The sequence below is a fragment of the Notothenia rossii genome, assembly GCF_949606895.1.
Source record: "Notothenia rossii genome assembly, chromosome: 1".
NCBI classification, from domain to species: domain Eukaryota; kingdom Metazoa; phylum Chordata; class Actinopteri; order Perciformes; family Nototheniidae; genus Notothenia; species Notothenia rossii.
This window is the reverse complement of record NC_136912.1, coordinates 12,593,885-12,615,790: the sequence shown is the minus strand read 5'-3', so window position 1 is coordinate 12,615,790 and position 21,906 is coordinate 12,593,885. Positions and strand designations below refer to the sequence as shown.

At 39.6% G+C, this 21,906-nt stretch overlaps 2 protein-coding genes across 3 annotated transcripts in view; one reads left to right on the top strand and one right to left on the bottom strand.

Moving 5' to 3' along the window:
- abcg2d (ATP binding cassette subfamily G member 2 (JR blood group)) overlaps positions 1–7,153 on the top strand; it is a 16,906-nt gene extending 9,753 nt beyond the window's left edge. The window contains exons 10-16 of the mRNA XM_079645391.1: positions 546–628; positions 3,127–3,216; positions 3,304–3,425; positions 3,703–3,857; positions 4,199–4,288; positions 4,624–4,730; positions 5,430–7,153. Coding sequence (XP_079501517.1) covers positions 546–628; positions 3,127–3,216; positions 3,304–3,425; positions 3,703–3,857; positions 4,199–4,288; positions 4,624–4,730; positions 5,430–5,577 — 795 coding nt within the window. The 3' untranslated portion in view covers positions 5,578–7,153. The remainder of the gene's footprint in view (positions 1–545; positions 629–3,126; positions 3,217–3,303; positions 3,426–3,702; positions 3,858–4,198; positions 4,289–4,623; positions 4,731–5,429) is intronic.
- pkd2 (polycystic kidney disease 2) lies at positions 6,796–21,906 on the bottom strand. 2 transcript variants are annotated; one of them, XM_079645193.1, is made up of 15 exons: positions 19,395–21,906; positions 18,261–18,374; positions 17,460–17,593; positions 16,396–16,646; positions 16,065–16,289; positions 15,259–15,487; positions 14,087–14,257; positions 12,560–12,741; positions 12,354–12,474; positions 12,170–12,268; positions 10,666–10,787; positions 10,346–10,463; positions 10,075–10,235; positions 8,367–8,514; positions 6,796–7,692 (listed from the first exon to the last, which is right to left on the bottom strand). In XM_079645193.1, the coding sequence occupies exons 1-15, from the start codon at positions 19,816–19,818 to the stop codon at positions 7,483–7,485; spliced, it is 2,709 nt and encodes a 902-aa protein (XP_079501319.1). In that variant the 5' UTR covers positions 19,819–21,906; the 3' UTR covers positions 6,796–7,482. The 2 variants fall into 2 exon arrangements, with proteins under 2 accessions (XP_079501319.1, XP_079501318.1); XM_079645192.1 differs by having other exon boundaries at positions 10,075–10,238; positions 19,395–21,902.

Genomic DNA, 21,906 nt, shown 5'->3' with positions numbered 1-21,906 from the left:
AAATTAAGAGAAACCTCTGAATCTTTTAGGGATTAAGTTCAGTTCTGCATAAAGATAATTCACTGAGTTTAGGGATTGTTTTGTTCATGTATTACACCTTTGTTCTATACTTTAATTCACTGGGGAGTAGATTCATATTAAGTGTGTCTTCCTCGCTAATAGCTGTTATTTTCTATTTGAATGAAAAGCATGAAGAGGCCACAAGCTGCAGGTCATTGGTCAGACAATACATGTATTATTTACATTTCACTTGTTAGACGCTTTTATCCAAAGCGACTTACATACTCAATACTGTGGGCAATCCCCACAGGAGCGATTTGGGGTGAAGTGTCTCAGGGACACAACGACATGCTGACTGCAGTGGGACTCGAACTTGATATCCTCTGATTTGAAGATCAGCGCACTAATCCACTGAGCCATAGCTTTCTACAATACATGTATTACTTTTTTACCCTGGCTCAGATGTGCAAGTCTTTTTAGAAACAGGACTTTTAGATGGCTGTCAGTGCTTAGTAATTAAAACTCTCATGTTTCTCTCTGTGCAGCTGGGAGTCAACATTTTCCTCGCCCTCATCGTTGGAGCCATTTTCTTCGGAGTCAAAGACGATCAGAGCGGTATCCAGAACAGGTGAGAGACTCTGGCCGAGAGGGAGTGCGGACGTCTTTCAACCAGAAGGTTGTGCGTTCGATGCAGTCAACATGTCGATGTATCCTTGGGCAAGATACTTAACCCTGAGGTGCTCCCGATGGCATGGCCAACGATGTGTGAATGTGTATGAATGTTAGTTCCTAGAGTAAGGTACACTGCTCTGTATGAATGGGTGTGAATGGGTGTACGACATGTGGTATGGTTAGGGTTAGGGTTTAGGGTTTTGAAGGGTCTTAAAGACTGGATAAGTAAAGTCCATTCACCATTTACTCGATGAAATACACACTGCACAGAAACCCTGCTTTAACACTCCAACACCCATCTACTATATTTACTGTACGAAGAGAGACACAGCTACTGAGAGGAGAATAAGTGTGTTTGTGGTATTCTGTAATGGAAAACCAATACTTACAGTAGTTGATATTTCATAGGCTGATTTAGGACTTTCTAAAGACTTAATACACTTATACTTCAGCCATTAAGACATTATTCTTTTGCAGAAATTGGACCCATGACTTCAGTAATTCAGTAATTCTCTTTTCCACCTCCGCAATATCGCCAAACTCCGTCCCTCTCTCACCCGCCCCGCAGCTGAGCGACAAATTCACACCTTCATCTCCTCCCGCCTTGACTATTGCATCTCACTCCTCTTCGGCATCAGCAGAACATCCCTCAACAGACTCCAGCGTGTCCAGAGCGCAGCCGCCAGACTCCTCCCCCACACCAAATCATGGCCTCACATCACCCCGGTCCTCAAAGAACTCAACTGGCTCCCCGTCTCACACCGCATTCACTACAAACTCCTGGTCCTCACCTATAAAGCCCTCCACCATCTGCCCCCCCGCCCCTACCTCACTGACCTCCTCATCCTCTACCAACCACCCCGGTCCCTCAGATCCACCTCAGCCGGTTTGCTCTCAATCCCCAAGGCCAAACTCCGGAGCTTCGGGGACAGAGCCTTCTCTGTGGCAGCCCCGAAGCTCTGGAACTCCCTCCCCCAAGACCTCCGTGAGTCTGATTCCCTCACCCTGTTCCAGTCCCGTCTCAAAACCCACCTCTTCAACTCTGCTTATCCTTAAACCCGCCCCTCCCCCCTCTGAACCAACATCCTCCGGACTGCTTTTCTGTTTTTGTTTTGTTTTTGTTTGTGTTTTTGTTCTTGTTTTGTTTGTCGACCTTACTCATAATGTGAAGCGTCTTTGGGTCTAGAAAAGCGCTATATAAATCCCATTTATTTTTATTATTATTATTATAATAATAGATAACCCAATAAATACAAACTATGAATAATACCCCGGTTATCCTCATTCAACGGTCAGGTAGCAATAACAATGGGTTAACCAGAAATATACAACTTTTATGAAAGCTGCATTACAGGAACGTTCACAATATTAATCATAACTTCTCACATGTTAACCCAATGGTACAGACCTTCCTCTAATAACAAATGTATTGATTCTTTTTAATCAAAACTCACATCAACTGGGCTGAATTATTCTTCAAACGTTTTGCCTGATATTAAATCCTGTATGTCTTTTATGATGAGCCTACAGAGATATTTTTCTGATTATTTGTGGGATATAATGTGGTTATATAGTAAGGAGTTATTGATGTTTCCTAATCATTGTTCAGGTTGTTAAGTCAGTCACTTGCTTTCCATAAAGAAGTGTGAAAAGTAGAGCAGGCTAATCCTCTTACCGTGTTTTATTGGGCACAACCTGGTACTCACAGGCCCAGTGAAGCACATCACAAACCTCAACAGTCTCCCTCTTCTTTCCTGTGCATGCTTCAGTGGAATATAAAGACTTGATGTCATTATATTCATGGTCAATGCATAGGCAGTATGGCAGACAGCGGTGTACGCGGCTTAAACATTATTCTGGCCTCCCTCCGGCTCACTGGTCTATAGTGGAGTCAGTCACCTCTTAAGTCCCGGCTGTACGTACATACGGACCACACCACATCTACTCAAAGCTGCCTTCAGTCAACTTTTCTTTACTCAGTGTAATCTGCAAAGTTATTTTCATTTGCATCAGACACTCTGAGTCTACATCCTGGGGCATACTTCTTATTTTAACATAATATTATATATATATTTTTAGAAAATATTAAATAATGTTTGTTTTAATAATGTATATAAATGTATTTTAAAAGAAATGCGTTTTGTATTATTTTAAGCCTTTAGGTTTCTAATTTGATTTTACCTGGAATTTTCTTTTACTATAAGCAACTTCTATTAGTAACTTATTAAGCTGTGCCTATTCCCTATATTATTATTTTTATTATTATTATTATTATTATTTCCAACTTTCACTGGACATATATGCTTATAGGATATCTTATTTCATTTTAATCTTTTTTTTGGCACATTCTCATTTTCATTATTTTAGCGAGTGCCGTGCTACCTCTTTCTCTCTGGATATGTGGAAAGTAAAATATTGAAATAAAAGCCTGGTGTTGTTTTTTCGTTGTTGCAGGATGGGCGCCCTCTTCTTCATCACTACCAACCAGTGTTTCAGCACCGTGTCTGCAGCGGAGCTCTTCATCACTGAGAGGAAACTGTTCGTGTACGTTAAGTGCTTAATTGTTAAGTTAACCTTTGGATTGAGTAATAAGAGCTAGAACTTACTTTATGTTTCTGTTTCATGTTACAGTCATGAGTACATCAGCGGCTACTACAGGGTGTCCGTCTACTTCCTGTCTAAGATCCTGTCCGACATCACTCTGCGCACCGTCACCTCCGTGATCTTCAGCTGCATCGTCTACTTCATGATCGGTAAGACTGAAACGAAAGTGCTTTTAGACGAACTTCAAGAGAATCTGATTAAACAACATCCTTAACATTTATCTCCTTTCTTATTTTTGCATTTTGAAGTATGAATGCTTGTTGTTTGTATGTTGTACGTTTGTTTTTTGTATTTTTGATGGCACTTTAAAAAAAGGAGTAGCTCTACTTATCTCATTGTAGCTGTATAATGACAATAAAGTATTCTATTCTATTTTTAATATAATCTATAAAGTAATTACATTCGTACATTTGTGTTTCCATGCAGGTCTGAAATCCTCCGCCGCAGAGTTCCTCGTCTTCACGCTGACGGTGACCCTGGTGGCGTACACGGCCACCGCCATGACGATGGCCATCTCAGCCGACCAGAGCGTCGTTGCCCTCGCCAACATCTTCATGACCATCACCTTCGTCTTCATGATGGTGAGAATATGTAGACAAGCCGAAATATACACAGACGACACTAATACCTTTTAATTAGGACTCAGATGTGTTCGGACTCAATTCATGTTATTAGTCGACGGTGTGTGAATGTGTGCGAGTGTTGGCTTCCTTGAGCAGGTGGCATCTTGTATGGCAGCCTCAGCCTCTGTGTGACTGTGTGTGAGTGGGTGAATGCTGACTTGTATATGTAAAGCGCTTTGCGGAGTCGTAAACACCGGATAAAGTGCTATATACTCATGCCGTCCATTTAACATTTAGTCACAGTGGCTGAGCTTTTCTTGCTGTGATTCAAAATGTAAACTTTGCTGTGGTGTTTATAGATTTTCTCAGGTCTGCTGGTGAACCTCCCCAGCATTATGGACTGGCTGGCGTGGCTGAAATACTTCAGCATCCCTCGCTATGGCCTCGCAGTAAGTCACAATTAAAGGGTTTATTTGTGATATTCCTGCATTCAAATGTTATTCTTTTTAATATTTAATTTATTATGTTATATATCGTGTTGAGCTGTTTTCTGACATTATCCTGAATGTTTGCGATGTCTAATTCCTAAATGTAATCATATAGCTTAAACCCTCTTTACATAGTTGGCTGTAAGGTTAAAAAGTCCTCTCTTAGAATAGTGTGAGCACTTTCAGTTCATTTGAGTTCCCTAATTGATCACACAGATCATTCTGAGTTTACAGTCTAACTTACCATGTTCAATTTGTTCTGCTCGGCGTTCATTGACTATATTGTCTTTGTCCAGGCTTTGAAGATCAATGAGTTTGTGGGTTTGAAGTTCTGTGACGAGGCTGGGATCAGAAACACGTCGGCTGCAGGGACAAACTGCAGCGTGAGCGCAGCCGGCCTGACGTGAGTACTCCTGCATATGTGTGTGACCTGGATGGGTCTTACTGGTTTCATAACCTCTGTGATCAAATATAACTTTTCCAGTTGAGCTAGTCCACCATCGCTCATGTTGAAGTTGCCACTCTTCACAACCTTATTTAGACTTGGCTTTACAAACGTCTATGTACAGAGGCAAGTGAAAGAAATTAGGTGTCTGGTCATCCATTTTTTAAATCTAATCTAAATTGTTTATATTCTCTGTTTCTTACATAAGAACAGGTTTTTAAAAATATTTATAAGTTTTCCTAAATTTTAGGTTAGATTTTTGAGACCAGAGCGGGGTTTGGCCGTGTGTTTGTTTGAGTAAAATATATTTTGACCAAGTGCAACATACCTATATGGGACCAAAATCATTCATGTTTTCCTAAACGACAAATTAGTGCCGATTAAATGCAACTCCAGCCAAAAGCAAGACGTGGCAGTAATGTTAAACCAACACACAGTTAATGTATCATATGTGCATAACGGTGCGTGCTGAAGTTAAAACTCACCTCCTAAAGAGTTAGAGGGAACCTAGAAACAATATCCTGGGATCTTCTTTTCCACATCAACACAGACTTAGAGAATGGATCCATGTATTTGTATCTCACTTGCCTCTCAGGGCCTTCCGTATTATATTTAACTATTTAACTCTCAAATATGATCTTGGGGTTGTTATTGCAGATGTACAGGGGAGCAGTACCTGGACTACCTGGGAATAGAGTACACCACGTGGGGACTGTGGGAGAACCACGTGGCTCTGACCGCCATGACGTTCATTTTCTTCCTCATCGCCTATCTGAAACTCCGCTACATCAAGAAATTCACTTAAATGTGATTATTAAAACTATGCAAATGTAGCATTTTTCATTTTTGTCTTCATGGGACCAGGCCAGTAAATATTCACCAAAAATGTCAGTATTATAGGAATCTAAAGTTAGATGAGACGAGAGGAACTACTCTCATGTTTGTGTGCTAATAAGTAAGGGGGGAGTTAGCTTAGCATAAAGACCTGAAGCAGGAGGAAACAGCTGTTTAAAGTTTGAATAAATCTACCATACCAATTTCAGTTGGTTGTTCTTAATGCAATGTCAGTGAGAATGAATATATTTTGGATGTATTTTTTATTTATGAGTATTTGTTGTATTATTTCCAAATCAGATTTTATTCTGTACTTTTGTAATTTAGTAATGTTGGTTATTTAGTTTTTGCACAATTTCCAAATGACCTTGATTCTAACTAATAACTGATTATTTGTATTTGTAGATATTATATCATTATATTATAGATAGTGTGTGTTAACCCCTTTATGTTAGGGGTGTCAAACTCAAGGCCCGGGGGCCAAATCCGGCCCGCGACTTCATTTTATGTGGCCCCGCAAGAGCTTGCAAAGAATATAATACGTTTATTATACGGTCACATGACACTTTACAGAAGCAGGTTGCCCATAAACTACATGTCCCACAATGCATCTCGTTTTGTGACATGCGCACTGAAGAGAATTGCAATTATTTGCCCTGGACTTCTGCTTTCAAACGTAGCTCGTTATTACCCTATCCGATAATAATCCAATTCAGAGGCAATAATGTAATATAATACATTATTTTATATATTATATATTTATACATGTATATTTATATAGTTACAACCGGCCCTTTGAGTGCAACCATAATGCTAATGTGGCCCGCCATGAAATTGAGTTTGACACCCCTGCTTTATGTTAATCCAGAGAACATTTATAAACATTTATATTATCAGACAGCTTTTTGAAAACATGTATAAACATTTTCAATAACATTGGACTGTGTTTTTTTGTGTGTGCAGTGAGTTTTGATAACATGCTATCTTTTTTCCATAGTGTACCATTTAGAAACATATTTAAAAAATATATTATAATATGTTTTTCAGTCAGTTATCCCTGATACATAAAGACCCTTTATAAAGTGAAATCCAATTCAATCAAATACTTTTTTTAACCTATTATTATTATCATTATTATTATTATTGGAGAACTACAACCAAAAAAAGTCAGAAAAATTAAACAGTATCCTGTATTTTAATAACACTTTATTGGCATTATAATAGATTAAAAAAAAAGAAATAGATTGTAAAAAAAAAAAGTAAGGCACAGAGAAAAACAATAATGAATGCATGGGTTTCCCATGAACACTAAATGCACTCCAAATCGAAGTTTGTTTTAAGTTACAATATGTATCATAAAGTGATAATAAGCTATTAGATTTGAAGCTTAATTGATGTACAGAGGATGAGTGAATATGACAGAACGTGCCACACTTGTACCTACTGTGTATTAAAACGATGAAAAAAGAATTAGCATGATTTTTTGGTATTTGTGTAAATGCTAAGATGTGTGGATACAGCAATCAAAAGCAGGTGAGCATATTTCTCATGTGATACTAAAATCATACGCCGCGTATTCTGAGTACATCTGAGCATGCTGGCAGGCCGCGGTATAATATTTACTGCAATGTAACACTGTACTGTAAATCCTTCACTATTTGACCTCTTTCACACATGTCCCTTCATCATCCTGTTTAAGTAATACTTCATATTAGCTTTAGTGAATACTTTAAGATGTCTCACAGGAGGGCCTCACTCTCTTTCAGTGCATTTTTGATTTGGTCACCTCCTTTGTAATATGTGAGGAAATGTCTTGGTTGCTTGTGCAGGGGAGTTTCCAGAGGAGTGTTGTTCTTCCTTCCATCAGGCTGACTTCTCACACATGGCCGCTCGCGTTGGTGTTGGTGTCGAGGCCGTCGGTGGAGAGTGAGGAGGGGGGGCGGGGGCGGGGGCCGCTGGGGGTGGCGGGCTGAGCGTGGCTGGCCTGAGACACCACGTCGTCAGACTCCCAGCGCTCCAGCTCCTCCCTCACCAGCCGCTCCATCTGCTCCCTGTGGACGTCTGTGTCCCGGCTCAGACGCTCGTCCTGACACAGAGACACAGTTTGTTTACATGCACACAACAAACTGCCTGACGCAGGATATCTGACAACAAGCCCTGTTCTAATCTGGTTGCTGCCAATCTGCACAGAAGTTAGCTGCAGGACAGAATTTCCATTTCTCTCCAGCGTCTTTGTTATTGAAACATAATTCATAAATCCATATAGCCTTTTTGATTTGAGATGTACAGAGGTTTCTGTCAGACACACTGATTGTTCCCCAAACTGTGGAACAGCCTCTCGTTTGATCTTAGAACTGCAATTGGAATTTTTAAAAGTAAATTAGTAAATCTTTTAAACTTGGCTTATACTCTGTTGCAGTATCACTGTTCATTTTTTAACATATTTTGATTATGTTCCTCACTTGTTATTGTCATTTTTTTGTCATACTATGTAAAGCACTTTAGGCTGCGTCAAGCATGAAAGGTGCTATGAGGGCGCAGTGGGTTTTGCGTTGGTGTTGGGATCAGGTTCAAACCCCACTGCAGTCAGCATGTCGTTGTGTCCCTGTGACACATCACCCCAAATTGCTCCTGTGGGGATTCTCCACAGTATTGAGTATATAAGTAACTTTGGATAAAAGCGTCTAACAAGTGACATGTAATGTAATATAAATATAGTGTATTATTATTATTATTATTTTTGTCTCCGCAGCTCCTCACCTCCATGACTCCGTCCAGCAGTCGGCTCAGCACGTCTCTGCGTTTGAGTTTGGCTCTCTCCATCGTTTCCAGCTTCACGATCACGGCGTCGATCTTTGACACGATGCTGCCGATGGAGTGCTCCATGCGGTCCACACGCCGCACCAGCCTGAGGGACACACAGCCCAGATTAACATGTCTTACTTTACTACATTAATTACTACAGTCATTCTGATTAGTATGAACAACTTGAATACAGTATGCATGTACATTTTGAAGGTATGATAATGAGTCTGCCATACATTTCTATTATTAATCAGTGATTAGTTCAACTTGTATTTAATGATCAACTATGTCGGCATGAAAGGGTCCTTGTAGTTAAAAAAACAATAATCACTATGTTGTGATAACGGAGATCTTACCTTGCAGATTGATCTTTATGTATTCATTGTTATGTTATGCATGGGGTTTTTGTTGTTGTATTTGACTTGTTGTTTGCTCCTTTTACCCCTCACTACTAGAGATGTCCTGATCCGATCATGTGATTGGGGATCGGAGCCGATCACGTGATTTTCAAAAGATCAGAATCGGGAAAAAAAATCGGGGATCGGGATTTTTTTTTTTTTTTTTTAATACTTTTTTTTTAAATGTTGTATTCAATGTTACAAAACAAAAATGACCATGTTCAAGTCTTAAAGTCATCCTGAGGCCTTAGTTTTGGTTTCAAATTACACAACATCATGTATGTGTTGCTTCTTTGGGGCTTGTTTTCATAGACCTGGTTGCTTATTTCTCTCAAATCTGGCAACAGAGTGGGCGCAGTGTCTAATTGTAGCAGTAAGCTAACGAGTACTGAAAGCTTTATTTTGTTTTGATCCAATGCTGCACAACTGAACTGATCCAATGCTGCTGTGAAAAAAAGAAGCTATATCCATGTTGGATAGAATATCCAATTTAAATAAAAAAATAACCTTAAGGGACAACTTGAATGCTTTTTTTCTCTTAATGCATTGCATAAAGATCGGATCGGGAAAAATCTGTATCGGCAAATTGTCAAAATCAAATGATCGGCATCTGATCGGGAGCAAAAAAAGGTGATCGGGACATCCCTACTCACTACTCTGTCTCTCCGTCTCTGCAGGGCTGGTGGGTGAGGCACACCTGTCCCCACTCACATGATCAACCTGCTCTTTAAGAGCCTGGCCCAGCTGTTCCACGGTCCGGAGTGCCTTTCTGCAGCCTGGAGTCTGTTTTGTTCACTTCACAGTTTTTTGAGGAGCTTTTTTGAGTTTTTGTCGGGAACGTTTTCCCTCAGCTTTGTTTTTGGACTTACTGCAGCCAGCCAGCTCCCTGTCGTCAGGACCTGCCCTGGACTACCTTCCTTGGACTACCTTCCTTTATTAAACACATTGAAACTTTATTTTTGTCAGTCTCTGCTTTGGGCTCCAAGTAGAATCCAAACGTCACATTCATGACATAAAAACCCCGGTTTATTTCCCAACTTTCCTTGGTACATTTAATCTCAGATCATTTTTACTTTTTTCTATTAAAAAGTTAATTTCGTTCTTGTATATTTAAGTTCATTGAAGATTTGGTTATTGTACGTTCTTCCTCATAGTAACACCCTCCCTAAGCACTGTGTTTTGTGTACCTACAATTACCCAAATACGCTATTGTAGAATCACATGCATGAAGTTACAGTACAACAATGATAATAAAAGCTCCATACACTTGAAACTCTTCGTAGGAGACCCCCCCGGAGCTGCTGCCGCGGCGTCGCGAGCTGTGGCCGCTGTCCTCGTCATCGTCTTCCTCCGAGTCGTCCTGAGTGCGAGGGAAGCTCCGCCCACTGGTGGCTCTCGTCAGCGAATTGCGTTCCAGATCCAAGTCCTCCTGGCGAGCGAGCAGAGACACACTGAACATCTGCAGGCCGAGAGTAAACTAACACGGGCATGCAGAGGGTGTTTTGCTTTTGTGTTTCTGTTGGCACGGGCACTCACTCTCTCTTTCTCCAGGTCGTCTCTCATCTGCTGGTGTTCGTTCTCCGTCAGCTCCTGGTCTCCATCGTGATCGTACTTGGCAAAGATGGCCTGAATCTCTGCGTCTGTGTGGCCCTTCCTGAGACAAGAAAGAAATAGGAAGACACTCAGAAGATGTGTCATATTAATGTAAGGGTACAAAAGGATCAATCAAACATTGAATTGACTTCTCAGGAGGTTTTAGTCTTTATGTATAGAGTCTATGGTTTTAGCCTTTATGTATAGAGTCTATGGTTTTAGCCTTTATGTATAGAGTCTATGGTTTTAGCGGTATTGCTCACCCTTTCAGATCCTGGCGCAGTTCATCGAAGTTGAGTTTTCCCCCGGCCTGACGCAAACTGTCAGAGATGTCGTCTACTGCCGTCTTCTTCAGTCTCAACTTCATCAAAGCTTTGTTACAACCCTGAGGGAGAAGAATACATACATTAGGACTGACCTGAAGAAATCCTCTCGAGTTTAAGGTAAGGAAACTACACTTCTGCTAAAGTCAACTGCGGTCCCTATTATCAAGATGAAAGCACTCTCATCAGTTAAGTAAAACTTTTAGGAATAAAAGGAGTAAACATTTTTACTGTAAACTGAAGAACAAAAGAAAACGATATCCTTTAAGAAAACTAAGATTAAACTGAATTGGTAACTGATTGGTTACAAACTAAATCAAAAAACTGCTGTATCTCTATTTCAGTTTTAGTTTATGAGCTTTTATAAATTACTTCCGGAAAAAAAACAATTACAATTTAGACATTGACTGACACAGACATTTCTATGAAATGTACCAGGCTTAACCCTTAGATGCACGAGTGACTGGACCCTACATTCTTCCATAAGTGGGTCAAAAAGGACCCGTATTGGTCGTCACTTTCTTTTTTGGTTCACACTAGAAATATGTTATATTAAATGTTTCAGTATTTATAATTTTAAACATTTTTTTTACATTTAGAAAAAAAAACGTTTTGAACATATTGATGCAAAGATCTCTGCTATTCTGAGACCCTCACAGTATTCCAGTCTCTTTTCAAAACTCATATCTTCTCCTCTTGTCTACTCATAGCCCAGCCCCCCATCAATCCATGCCGGTTGATCAAGTTTGATAGTCCTATACCCCCCCCACCGTAACCTTCCCTTATATTGTAAAGCTATTTTGAGTCCTTGAAAAGCCCTATACAAATATAATGTATTATTATTATTATTATTATTATACTGACAGGTATCAGATCTGGCTGTGTAAAATAATCTTCCTGACAGGTGTCACTTGTGATGTAGTCTGTGTGGTCTACAGTGAATGTATTCCTGACAGCAACAGGTGATAAGAATCAAAGGTTCCCAGAGGATTCCATAGAAAATGCATGCGGGTCATTTTTGACCCACTTATGGAAGCTTGGGGTAGAAATACAAAAACTACAATTTCTTAAAATGTAAATACAAATTTTGAATGGCATGATATCCAAAACATGTTTTTTGAGGAATAGCTGGAATATAAAATACTCAAAGAAAACCACCTCACCGGGTCAAAAAAGACCCACTTATGCATCTAAGGGTTGATGCAACTCCACTGCCACCTTTCCCGGGAAATAACACTGACATTTTCTAATATTCTTTATTTGTTCTAATATCTTTTCTATTACATGTTTTTCCAATATCTGTATCGGTAAGAAGAAACAACCAGACCCAAGAAATTGCAATATTTGGAGTGGGCTCTGGATCTTATTGCCGTGGTGGTGGCTTCTGTTGATTCAATGGATTGAATCTGACCGGACCAAATGAATATTCCACGTAGCTCCATACCTTCTTAATGAGATCTGTCATTTCCATCTCAGACCTCTGCTGGGACATGTCGGCCTTCACCTCAGAGTAGGTGTCATTGATGATGGCCAGGAACATGTTCTGTATGGAGAGAGAATGGGAAAGGTGTTATTGTGTCAGGGAGGGGGAGTACTGTATGTAAACAACCACAGGACACTCTACTCACCATGAGAATAAAGACAATGAAGAAGACAAAGGTCGTAAAGTAGATCGGTCCGAGCACGGGGTTCGACTCCTCTATTTCTGAGAACTCAAAGTCCCTCAGGATGATGCGGAACTGAGTAAATCTACAAAAACAGAAACAACACATGTATTCATCAGGGAACATGAGAGGTACTGCTACATGTGAGCACTGTGCTTTGAAAGACATACATGCTGGCCTGGAAAGTGCTGAAATCGTTGACTTGTGTTCCAAACACCAGGTATGCCAGCTGAGCGTAGGCCAGGAAGATGATGAAGAACATGATGGCGAAGCCCACCAGGTCCTTGGCACAGCGAGACATGGTGCCCGACAGCTGGCTCATGGTCTTGTTGAAGTTGATGAACTTAAAGAGCTGAGAGGACGAGAAAATATTAGCATTAGTCGACCTTATAGGAGTTGGTGTTGTGTCTCGTCAAATGTGTTAGTTTTGTTTATGTATCATGTCTGTCATTCCAAGTCTAGTCAGGTTTTCATGTTATTTCACGTCATGTCATGTCTGTTGTCATATATCTCTGGTCGAATCCCGTGTTTCATGTCATGTCTCGTTTTCCATTTCCTGTTTTATTTTGTACTTACCTCTTTTCTCATTTCAGGCCCTGTTACTTCCTCCCTTTGTGTGTTTTCCCGCCATCGTTAGTGGCCGTTTCTCAATGTCGAGTACACATGCTGCAGAGCCACTATTTCAAGTATAGTACGTCATCGAGTGGCGCCGAAGGACTGTTTAAATGCATGTTAAATGCCCAGCATTCTGCGCCACTCTATGACGTAGTATACTTGAAATAGTGGCTCTGCAGCATGTGTTCTCGACATTGAGAAACGCCCAGCGTCTGCCCCGCCCCTGATTGTTTCCACCTGTTCCCACTCACCTCTTGTTTAAATAGTCCTGTCTTCCCCTGTCCTGTGTCAGTTCGACTTGTTTGTTTCCATGAATGGTCGTGCCAGGCTTCAGCCAAGAGAGGATCATTTCCAGTCGAGTCAGGTTTTGTTATTTTTTACAGATTTAAGTTGATCTTAAGTTCTCTTTTTGTTACGCTTGTTTTTCCTCCTTGTGAGCGCTTTTTATTTAATCCAGTACCTACTCTTTAAGACTGAGGGATTTTCTGTTTGCTTGGAATTAAAATAAATGTTTTGCTACATTCAAGACTGTCTCTGGGTCGTGCATTTGGGTTCTCCAGTCCACTATGGCACTGATCCTCAAAGTGGGGTCTGCTAAAAGCTTCTGGTTAAGTAATTTGTTTAGGTTTTAATTTTCTTTCTTTTACAAGACGAGCGACCAATTACATTTCGATTTTTACATCTAAAATTGTTTATACATCATATATATATCAGACACATTCTACTATTTGAAATACCATGATCAAAATCTGTGTTTTATTTACCTTTTTATGAACTAAAAGTGAAACACTTCACACTTAATTTGTTTGTGTGTCTGCTCTTAAAAGCACTTTAAAATGTAGCCTGATACTTTGTTACTTGTAGTTTATTAAATTGATATTTGGATATCATTCATATTATTGGATTTGATGTATTATATTCTACTATCATTGTAATACATTTCACTGAGCGATCTTTCACATATCGAGGACAACAGAAGTTTGAAACAAAGGCAATATCAAATGAGCTGAAGAACACCAAAAGAAAACCTCAGCACTTTTCTGTCTCTGGAGTAATTATGGATCAACATTAAGAATTTCTACCTTGACCCATGAGAAGAAGACGATGACTGCAGCCACGTTGTTGAACTGGACCTGCAGGGTGGCCAGAGCCTCAAAGCTGGGGTGAGCGGAGTGATTCTCCAGCAGGCCTTTCATCCGGTCGCCCACCATGGCTGTTCGCGTTACGTTCATGATGATGGCGACAACACTCAACTGAAAAAAGAGCAGACGGAGAAAGAAAAAACTCAGTCAATTTTCTGCGATCAGCTTCTCCTGGTTAGGATACCTTCATTGTTCATTCAGGCATGTTTTAACCAGGAGCTAAATTATCTGCCGAGGTTTCCTCTCAGAAATGTCTGAGTTTCTCGAATGCAGCACAGTGGAAAACAAACGTCCCGAAACAGCTGTGAACAGAGTTGCCACTAATGTTTGCTCAACTGTTTTTCTCTAATAACTTAAGATCCAATGACTAAAATCCTTTTTTAATTATTTAAAAACCACCAAATTCTAGAAAGTGTATTGTAAAAATATGGACTAAACAAGGAAAAACGATAGACCAGGGCTATTCAATTGGCAGCCCCAGGGTGATATTTACTATTTTCTTTTGGGCCAGAGTGCCTTTTATTCCAGAGTGGGCGTTAAATTGAGAGATAGAGTGGAAGACATTGCCTGAAAACTTCGGCGGGCTCGGGTTTCGAACCCACCTGCTAGCTACTGTAGTGAAAACTCCTGTCATTTATTGCATCTCTGCGTGAATTATTAGATAATTTCACCTAAATCAAATGAAATGATGTTGATGGTTAAATTAGCTTCACATGTAGGCCTACTGAGTTCTGAACTTGCCATTTAGATCTATAAAGGCCTTGGGGCTATGTTGTTTGATTTAATTCAACACAATATATGCACTCCACTATGCTGTTGTAGTATTTACTGTATCTGAAGCTCTTAATATGATTGCTCATATTTCAAGCCATCTTTTTCCCGGCCCCTTGCTTTGGATCATTTTCATTAACCGGCCCCCATTCCAAACTAATTGAATAGCCCTGCGATAGACAGTGAAGAGGGAGATAAGGAACGAAATGCACTGAAGTATTTCGCCTGCTCTATAAGGTGAGCTTCATGGGGAGCCCGGTCTGGTCGTTTTTATACATTTCAATGCGAAATAGTCACATGTAATACATTTAGTGATCCCAAATACAACTATTGATACACACCACGACAATGAGAACATCCAGACAGTTCCACAGGTTCTTGAAGTAATGCAGGCGGTGGATGTGTATCTCCAGCACTTCCTCCACCACGTAGTAGAGGATGAATATGCAGAAAGCCACCTCACACAGACCCACAAAGTAGTCCCAGCTGGACACGTATCGGATCAGACGCACAGTCTGGAACTGCCATGAGGTCAGCACCCCACCTGTAGCAGGGAACTCCACCAGCAACCTGTGTTCATACAATGATACTTTTACACTATATAGATCAATCGAAATAAAGCAAATATAACGTTTATTTTATTTTATTGTAAGGGTAAAATAGGATTTTTTTTCTCTTTTCAGACTGTAACTTTTTTGTTGTTGAAAGCTATTTTGATTATCAAAGAATCATTTAAGTCATTCATCGACTAAAATAACCGATCACTTCCTTTGACTAATCGACTATCAGAAGTTTGAAAAACGTTTTTTAAAAGATGTTACCTTGGGTTTAAGGGAATTTTCATGAACAATGCATTTATCAATTTATTTAAAAAGATTAACAACAAGATTAAACAACAATTGATTGAGGAGTAATAAGGAGGAAAGAAGATACAACTCTTTCAAATGTTTCATCTGCACATTTATAGCAGCAATTTCAGAAACGTTGAACCTTTTGTAGTAATGTTATTAAGGTTGGAAAAAAAACTAAAGTTGGATGGACAATCAGGTTAAACAATGTTTCATCAATGCATACATTTGTTGCATTTCATTCCAACCAGATGCCATTGTTGTGTCATTATTGTACTGATGTGATCAGTGATTCTCACCTGGCGATGCAGAACAGGTTAATGTTCCCGTTGTAGACGGAGAAGTCGAGGAACACGGCTCTGGTGCCTCGGTCCAGCCACAGATGGTCTTTGAGGAACTGCAGTTGGGTTGCTGACTCCTCTCTCGTTCGAGACAGGTCTTGGTAGTATCCTCCAGCTCCATATTTAGATATCTGGCCCCAATAACCACTGCCAGCCATCTCACTCTCTGCTGTATACATCCACCTAGGAGACAAAAGAAAGAAAGATATTGTAGACATTTGTTAATACAGCTTCAGTCCCATTAAAACATTGGTAATCAGAGCCTATTAAATTAAAAGCATGGACTCACGCAGTTCCATTCTTGGGGCCAAAGGAGGCCGTGTCCTCGTTGGACGGGGTGTACATGTTGTAGCAGTCCTGAATCTCGCCTCTCAGATCTTCGTGGACGGAGCAGGACTCGTTGCGGACTTTAACCTGTCGGAGCCGTGGCACCCCGAGGAGCAGGTTCTCATAGTAGATGAGACTCTGATTCTCTGGCAGGCTCTTGTTGTTGTACCACACCTCCCAGTACATGCCTTTGAGGAAAGGTCCCTCTGTGAACTGTAAGGGTAGGAGAGCCAAGTTTACAACACAGGAGAGGCCAGAAATTAGAAAACCCTATATTTATTTATTTAATTGTGAATTTTGTATGTCCATGTTTGTACTAGTGTTTTCCTTCTTAAAATGTTTTTTAAATATTTTGAGATTTGGTTGAGCAGGGTATACTTGTACTTTTACTAGTCCTTTTATTAGAGATGTGTCTGTTGTTTGTGTTTGTTTTTAGTGTCAGGATGGAACCCTTGTCTTTTTCTCTGCAAACAGAATCGACCTACGGGTACAAAATAAATAAATAACCTGAACCTTTACCTGAACCCTGTTGGTTATTTATTTTGATTGCAAAATTGTTCTTTGTTTACAACCCAAAATGCCTTGTATTATTATATTTTACAGTACTCATTGAAAAGTGTATTGTTAGATATCAAGCACACAAAGGTGTTATACATAGCTTTAACTTGCTGTGATAATGTGATTTTGCTATAATCTTTTGTTATAGACAATGCACTTTTTCTATGTTAGAGCAATATTTCCTACCTTGTTTTACTTCCGGTATGTATTTCCACTGAAATGTATTTCTACGGAGGTGGAACTACAACTGTGACCATGTGTGCTCGGATGAAAAGCACCAATGTACTCTTGTGCATGGTCCTTTATTATACATTATGGCGCAACTAAGCTCTGAAGGCTACGTGTAGTTTGACATTTTGGAAAATTAGATACATGAGAATATAGACACCGTTCTCCTCTCCGCCAGTCAAAATTAAGGATGGGAAACGTAGCTTAAAAAGCCAAACATTAATGAAATTTTCGTTTTACCTTCCAGAAATCCTCCATGGTTGAGAGGCTTCTAAAAGAGGAAGGGTCCCCGGCATACAGCGGTGTGTCCAGGAACAGCTGAGACATGACTTTGGTATAGTAGTACATATTGGCACTCACCATCCCATAAGTCACTACAGAGCAAAAAAACACAAGTATTAAAACTGATATTCCTGTTAGCACTTGCTTCATAACAAGCTGTTGGTGAAATGCAGTCATACAACGGTAGTTAATGTTGTTGGTGTACGTTTGCTCTTTAAATCTAGTTTGGCAATGCAAAGAATTGAAAAGAACTCAGTATTGGGTTAAACTTGATTTCGTTTCACTACACAGCACTATTCCTAGTAGCATTCAGCGTTCAGTTTTCAGGCACCAGCTCTGGAAACTGCTTATAATGTCGAGCTTTGCCTGGCAGAATATCCCTCTATCCAGTCTGCCAGGAAATTGTTTCCTGATCCACCCTTAAACCACACTTTGGCATATTTCACTGCAGCAAAAAGAGAGTAGAGAAACTTTACCACAAGTTTTCTCATCATATGCATTTTAAATGTGATTCCAATGATCTTTTTACCATCAGAAAATGTGGCCATCAAATGTGTGCTGTAGCTGTAACCCCCTGTCTGGTGTCACAGATTCATTTTCAGCTGCCAAAACCATTAAGCATACAATGTGAGCTTGGAAAATAACTTTTCAGCTACCAGAAAAGTGCCAAGGCCTGCGTATTTTGTGCCACATTTCTAAGTGCTTTCTATGAGTCACTTGGATCGACTATCCTTTCAGTATTCTTGAGTGTTTACTTACAGATACAAACAGTGATGAGGAATGCGATGTATGTGACCATCTCCCTCAGTACGTTCCTGAGGTACCGCTCTCGACTGCTGTCACTGTCCTCCATCAGCTCCGTGCCCCACAGAACTGCAAAGAAAAAAACAGCAATTAAAATATCAGTCAGCATGTGTACAATAGATATTATTATATAAATAATGCATTAAAAAGATCTGTATGTTTCTCCCTTAGACTAAGCTATTGAGTTAGAAATAGCAAAATCCCTACACTAGGGGTTTTGAAAATATTAATTTTAGAGCAAAGACATAGAACAATCTCTTCTTTAGTGACTCTATAAAAAAAGAAGAAGTTTTTACTAGATTATTAATGTCTATTTATTATAAATGTTTACCCTTTTGCCATGTATGGAGCACTTTTTAGCCTGGACTTTGAGTGCTTTACTTAATATGATTATTTTTCTTACATAGTAGCATTGAAACTTTAGTAGATGTCTGCTATAAGGGCATTGATAACATTAGTGAGAAGGGTGACATTCAATACAAATGTCTTGTTTATATTGTTAGTATGAGGAATTACTACTTCAAATCACTGAAATACCTCGGTTTGATGTCATTGTGGAGTGAAAAAAGCTTGATGGTGTACGTAAACGTTATCATGGTTTTACTAATCTGTAGCTAGATAATTGCTGAACTATTCTAGGAAGTTTACAAAGAGCAGTGGTGTAAAGTAACTAAGTGTAGGTGTAACTACAATTTAGAGTGTAGTGTACTTTTTCTCCAGCACATTCATTTTAATACCTTTAGTTACTTTGCATAATTGGCCTAATGATTTGAAATATAACCAACACTTCAATAAAACTTAAGTTACATCTGGAGTAAATTCACCATCTGCCCTGCAGTATACACGTTTATGTTAGATGCACCTTTAAAAGCTGTGATAACACTTTAATGCAACAATATTTCTAATCAAAAACATATAATATATATCATTCTGAAATGGGTCAATCTGCATATTGAGTACTTTTACTGTATGTAAATGTCAATACTGGACGTTTACTTGTAACAGAGTATTCCTACACTCTTCTACGTCATTCTACTTCATAACAAGATCTGAGTACTTCTTCCACCTCTGACAAAGTGGGTGACTAACTTCTGATCTTTTGCAGTATCTGCTTCAAAAAGCCGTGGTGGATATGCCTGTCCTGCTGCCGGGCATCCACAGTAGGGGTCGGGTAGAGTCCTCCGCGGGTGATGTGGGTGCTGCTGCCCGCTCCGGGGAAGCTGCCCAGGCCGCTGCTGCAGCTGCTGCTGGAGGCCGTGGACACCGACCTCCTCCCGGGACTCGCTGGAGGCCAGTCGGCTGCCATGATCTCCTCTTCGGGCTCAAACCCTGGGTTGTCGCGGCTCCAGGCTTGTCTGGACGGGGGCGACGGGGTTCCTACGGCTCCCCCGAGACCCAGGTCTTGATGCTGGATGTTCTCCATCTCTATCCCCTCGCCTGAGTCTAGTTTGTGCGGCACCTTGGCAGTCTGGTTCTGCGGCAGCTGCTGTGGTCTGACTCGGGATGAACTCATGGTCCAATTAGCTATTTGTTTTCTATCTACTGCGGGGCATCTGCAAAAGTTACGCTAAACACTGTAGAATGTTATAACGGCTCAAGCATTTCGGCTAACCGTACCACCTAAAAACGCCTAAAAACAACAAATCTGATTAGAAAAGTGTGTCCAATAACTCCCTAAATAACTACATTAAAATTACACGGTGTTTACAAATCAAAATCAAGACGTTCTAATAGCGGTATCATGCTCCGTATATAGCTTGTGTTAATGTAGTAAGTTAGTTTTCACTCTCAACAAACCGTTAAGAAAACTTTCCGATCTTCAATTCCGTCTCAAAAAAGATGTCTTCCTTAATACAGCGATGCCTTTAATGCGTTTAAAGTTGTTCCCTAATAAGCTATTTAAGTTGTTGCTAATAAGCTATTTACATGACACTGGTGGCTGCATTAAGATGCCGTGTTTATGTGGAAGAAGAAAGACACTTTTCTTGCCCCAGGACAGCCATCTTGTTCCTGAACTGTTCCCCTAAAAAAACTCATTCCCATTTGTCCGGGACTCAGATTACATTAGAAGTCATGGCGTCGCAGAAAAGGATGGAAAACACCTCTGTGGAAAACATTTTTTATTTTATTACATATGCTTTTGCTCCATTTATATTGTGTTTTCTTAAATGAACTGTTTTAATGTTCACTTTATAAAGAGATGTGTTTTTTTTTGTTGATTTGTAAAGATCAGAATGCAGCTTCCCATCGTTACAGTGTTGACATAGTATATTTTTGTTATAGTTTTTAACACTAAGACAACAAATTAGCCTTTGCTTTGGTTTTTTTAAATATGTTAAGTACCGTATTCAGATGAATATAGACGTCAGTGTTACATAATATCTGTATGTTTGGGTCAGCGGTTGCCATGACAACACAACAGACGGGGAAATTGAAACTGTTTATAAGTAATTTTCAAAAGGTTGCACAGGAGTTTGAGATATAAAACCACAAATTCCTAGTTAATTTCGTGTTCAAATTGTCAATTTCTTTAGAGCAACAAAGCATGGGGCTGTTAGAGTTTTCTTTCTGAATAAATCATTAATGCTTCAGGTTATTTGCTTGTAACTTGACATTAAAAGCAAATAGCCCATAGAAAGAGGGAGTCTGATTTGCTAACTATAATGTTTAGAAAAGGAAAATCACAACCACCAGTAAATAATCTTTTAATTAAGCAGTTTCTATAGATTTCTCTAAACCCACCCTCAAAGTGTAAATTACCTTTAGTTATAAAGTGCTATCAAAGATAACCTTGTTCACAGAAAACACTGTTTTCCCCCATAATTTCACTCTTCAGAGCATCAAAAACATAAACTGACATAGGCTTATTTTATATTTCTCCAAATGTCATTGTTTGCCATTGTATTTCATTGGAAGTGGCGATAATACTTTATTTTGTTACCAAGCTGAAGCATGAATGGTCCTGTTGATCCACAGTATCAGACACAACACTTGTTTGACCACTTGGTGGCACCAAACATCCAAACTTGTAAAAGCTTGATTATTATAAACCAGTGACAAGACTACTAAAAACCTCATGAACTATGCCTTCAAGTTGTTAAATGTACTATCCATCAAAGCACAATTCTTGTTCGTCACAAATGTCTGGCATATCAAACAAAGCAAATGGGCAGGAGGTGATGCTTCATGGCCCCAACTGTGACTGGCTGTATAGAATATAGAAGACTGATAACTGTTATTCGGATTAATTATGTTCATTGGATGCATTTTTAGACTTCAAGCAGATCCAATTAATGAGTCATATTCATTGTTTTGAGGGACAGTTTGATAAAGAAAGGTTATTTTTCGCTTTATGAATAACTAATGTATGACATTCACTCAAACAACAAGTCTCTGCAGCTGCAATGATCATGAGGTGACATAAGGTCCTATTTTCTTTAGTTGGGTACAGCTTGTCCTTCTTTCACGAGTACCACTCTTTGCATTTAAGTTTTGATACTGTTTTACTCCAACTTTTTTTCTGAGTAAAAGATTGCAGTCTTTACTCTGTGTAAATGTATATACATAAGCCTATGTGAAAGCAATAAAAGGCCAGTAACTC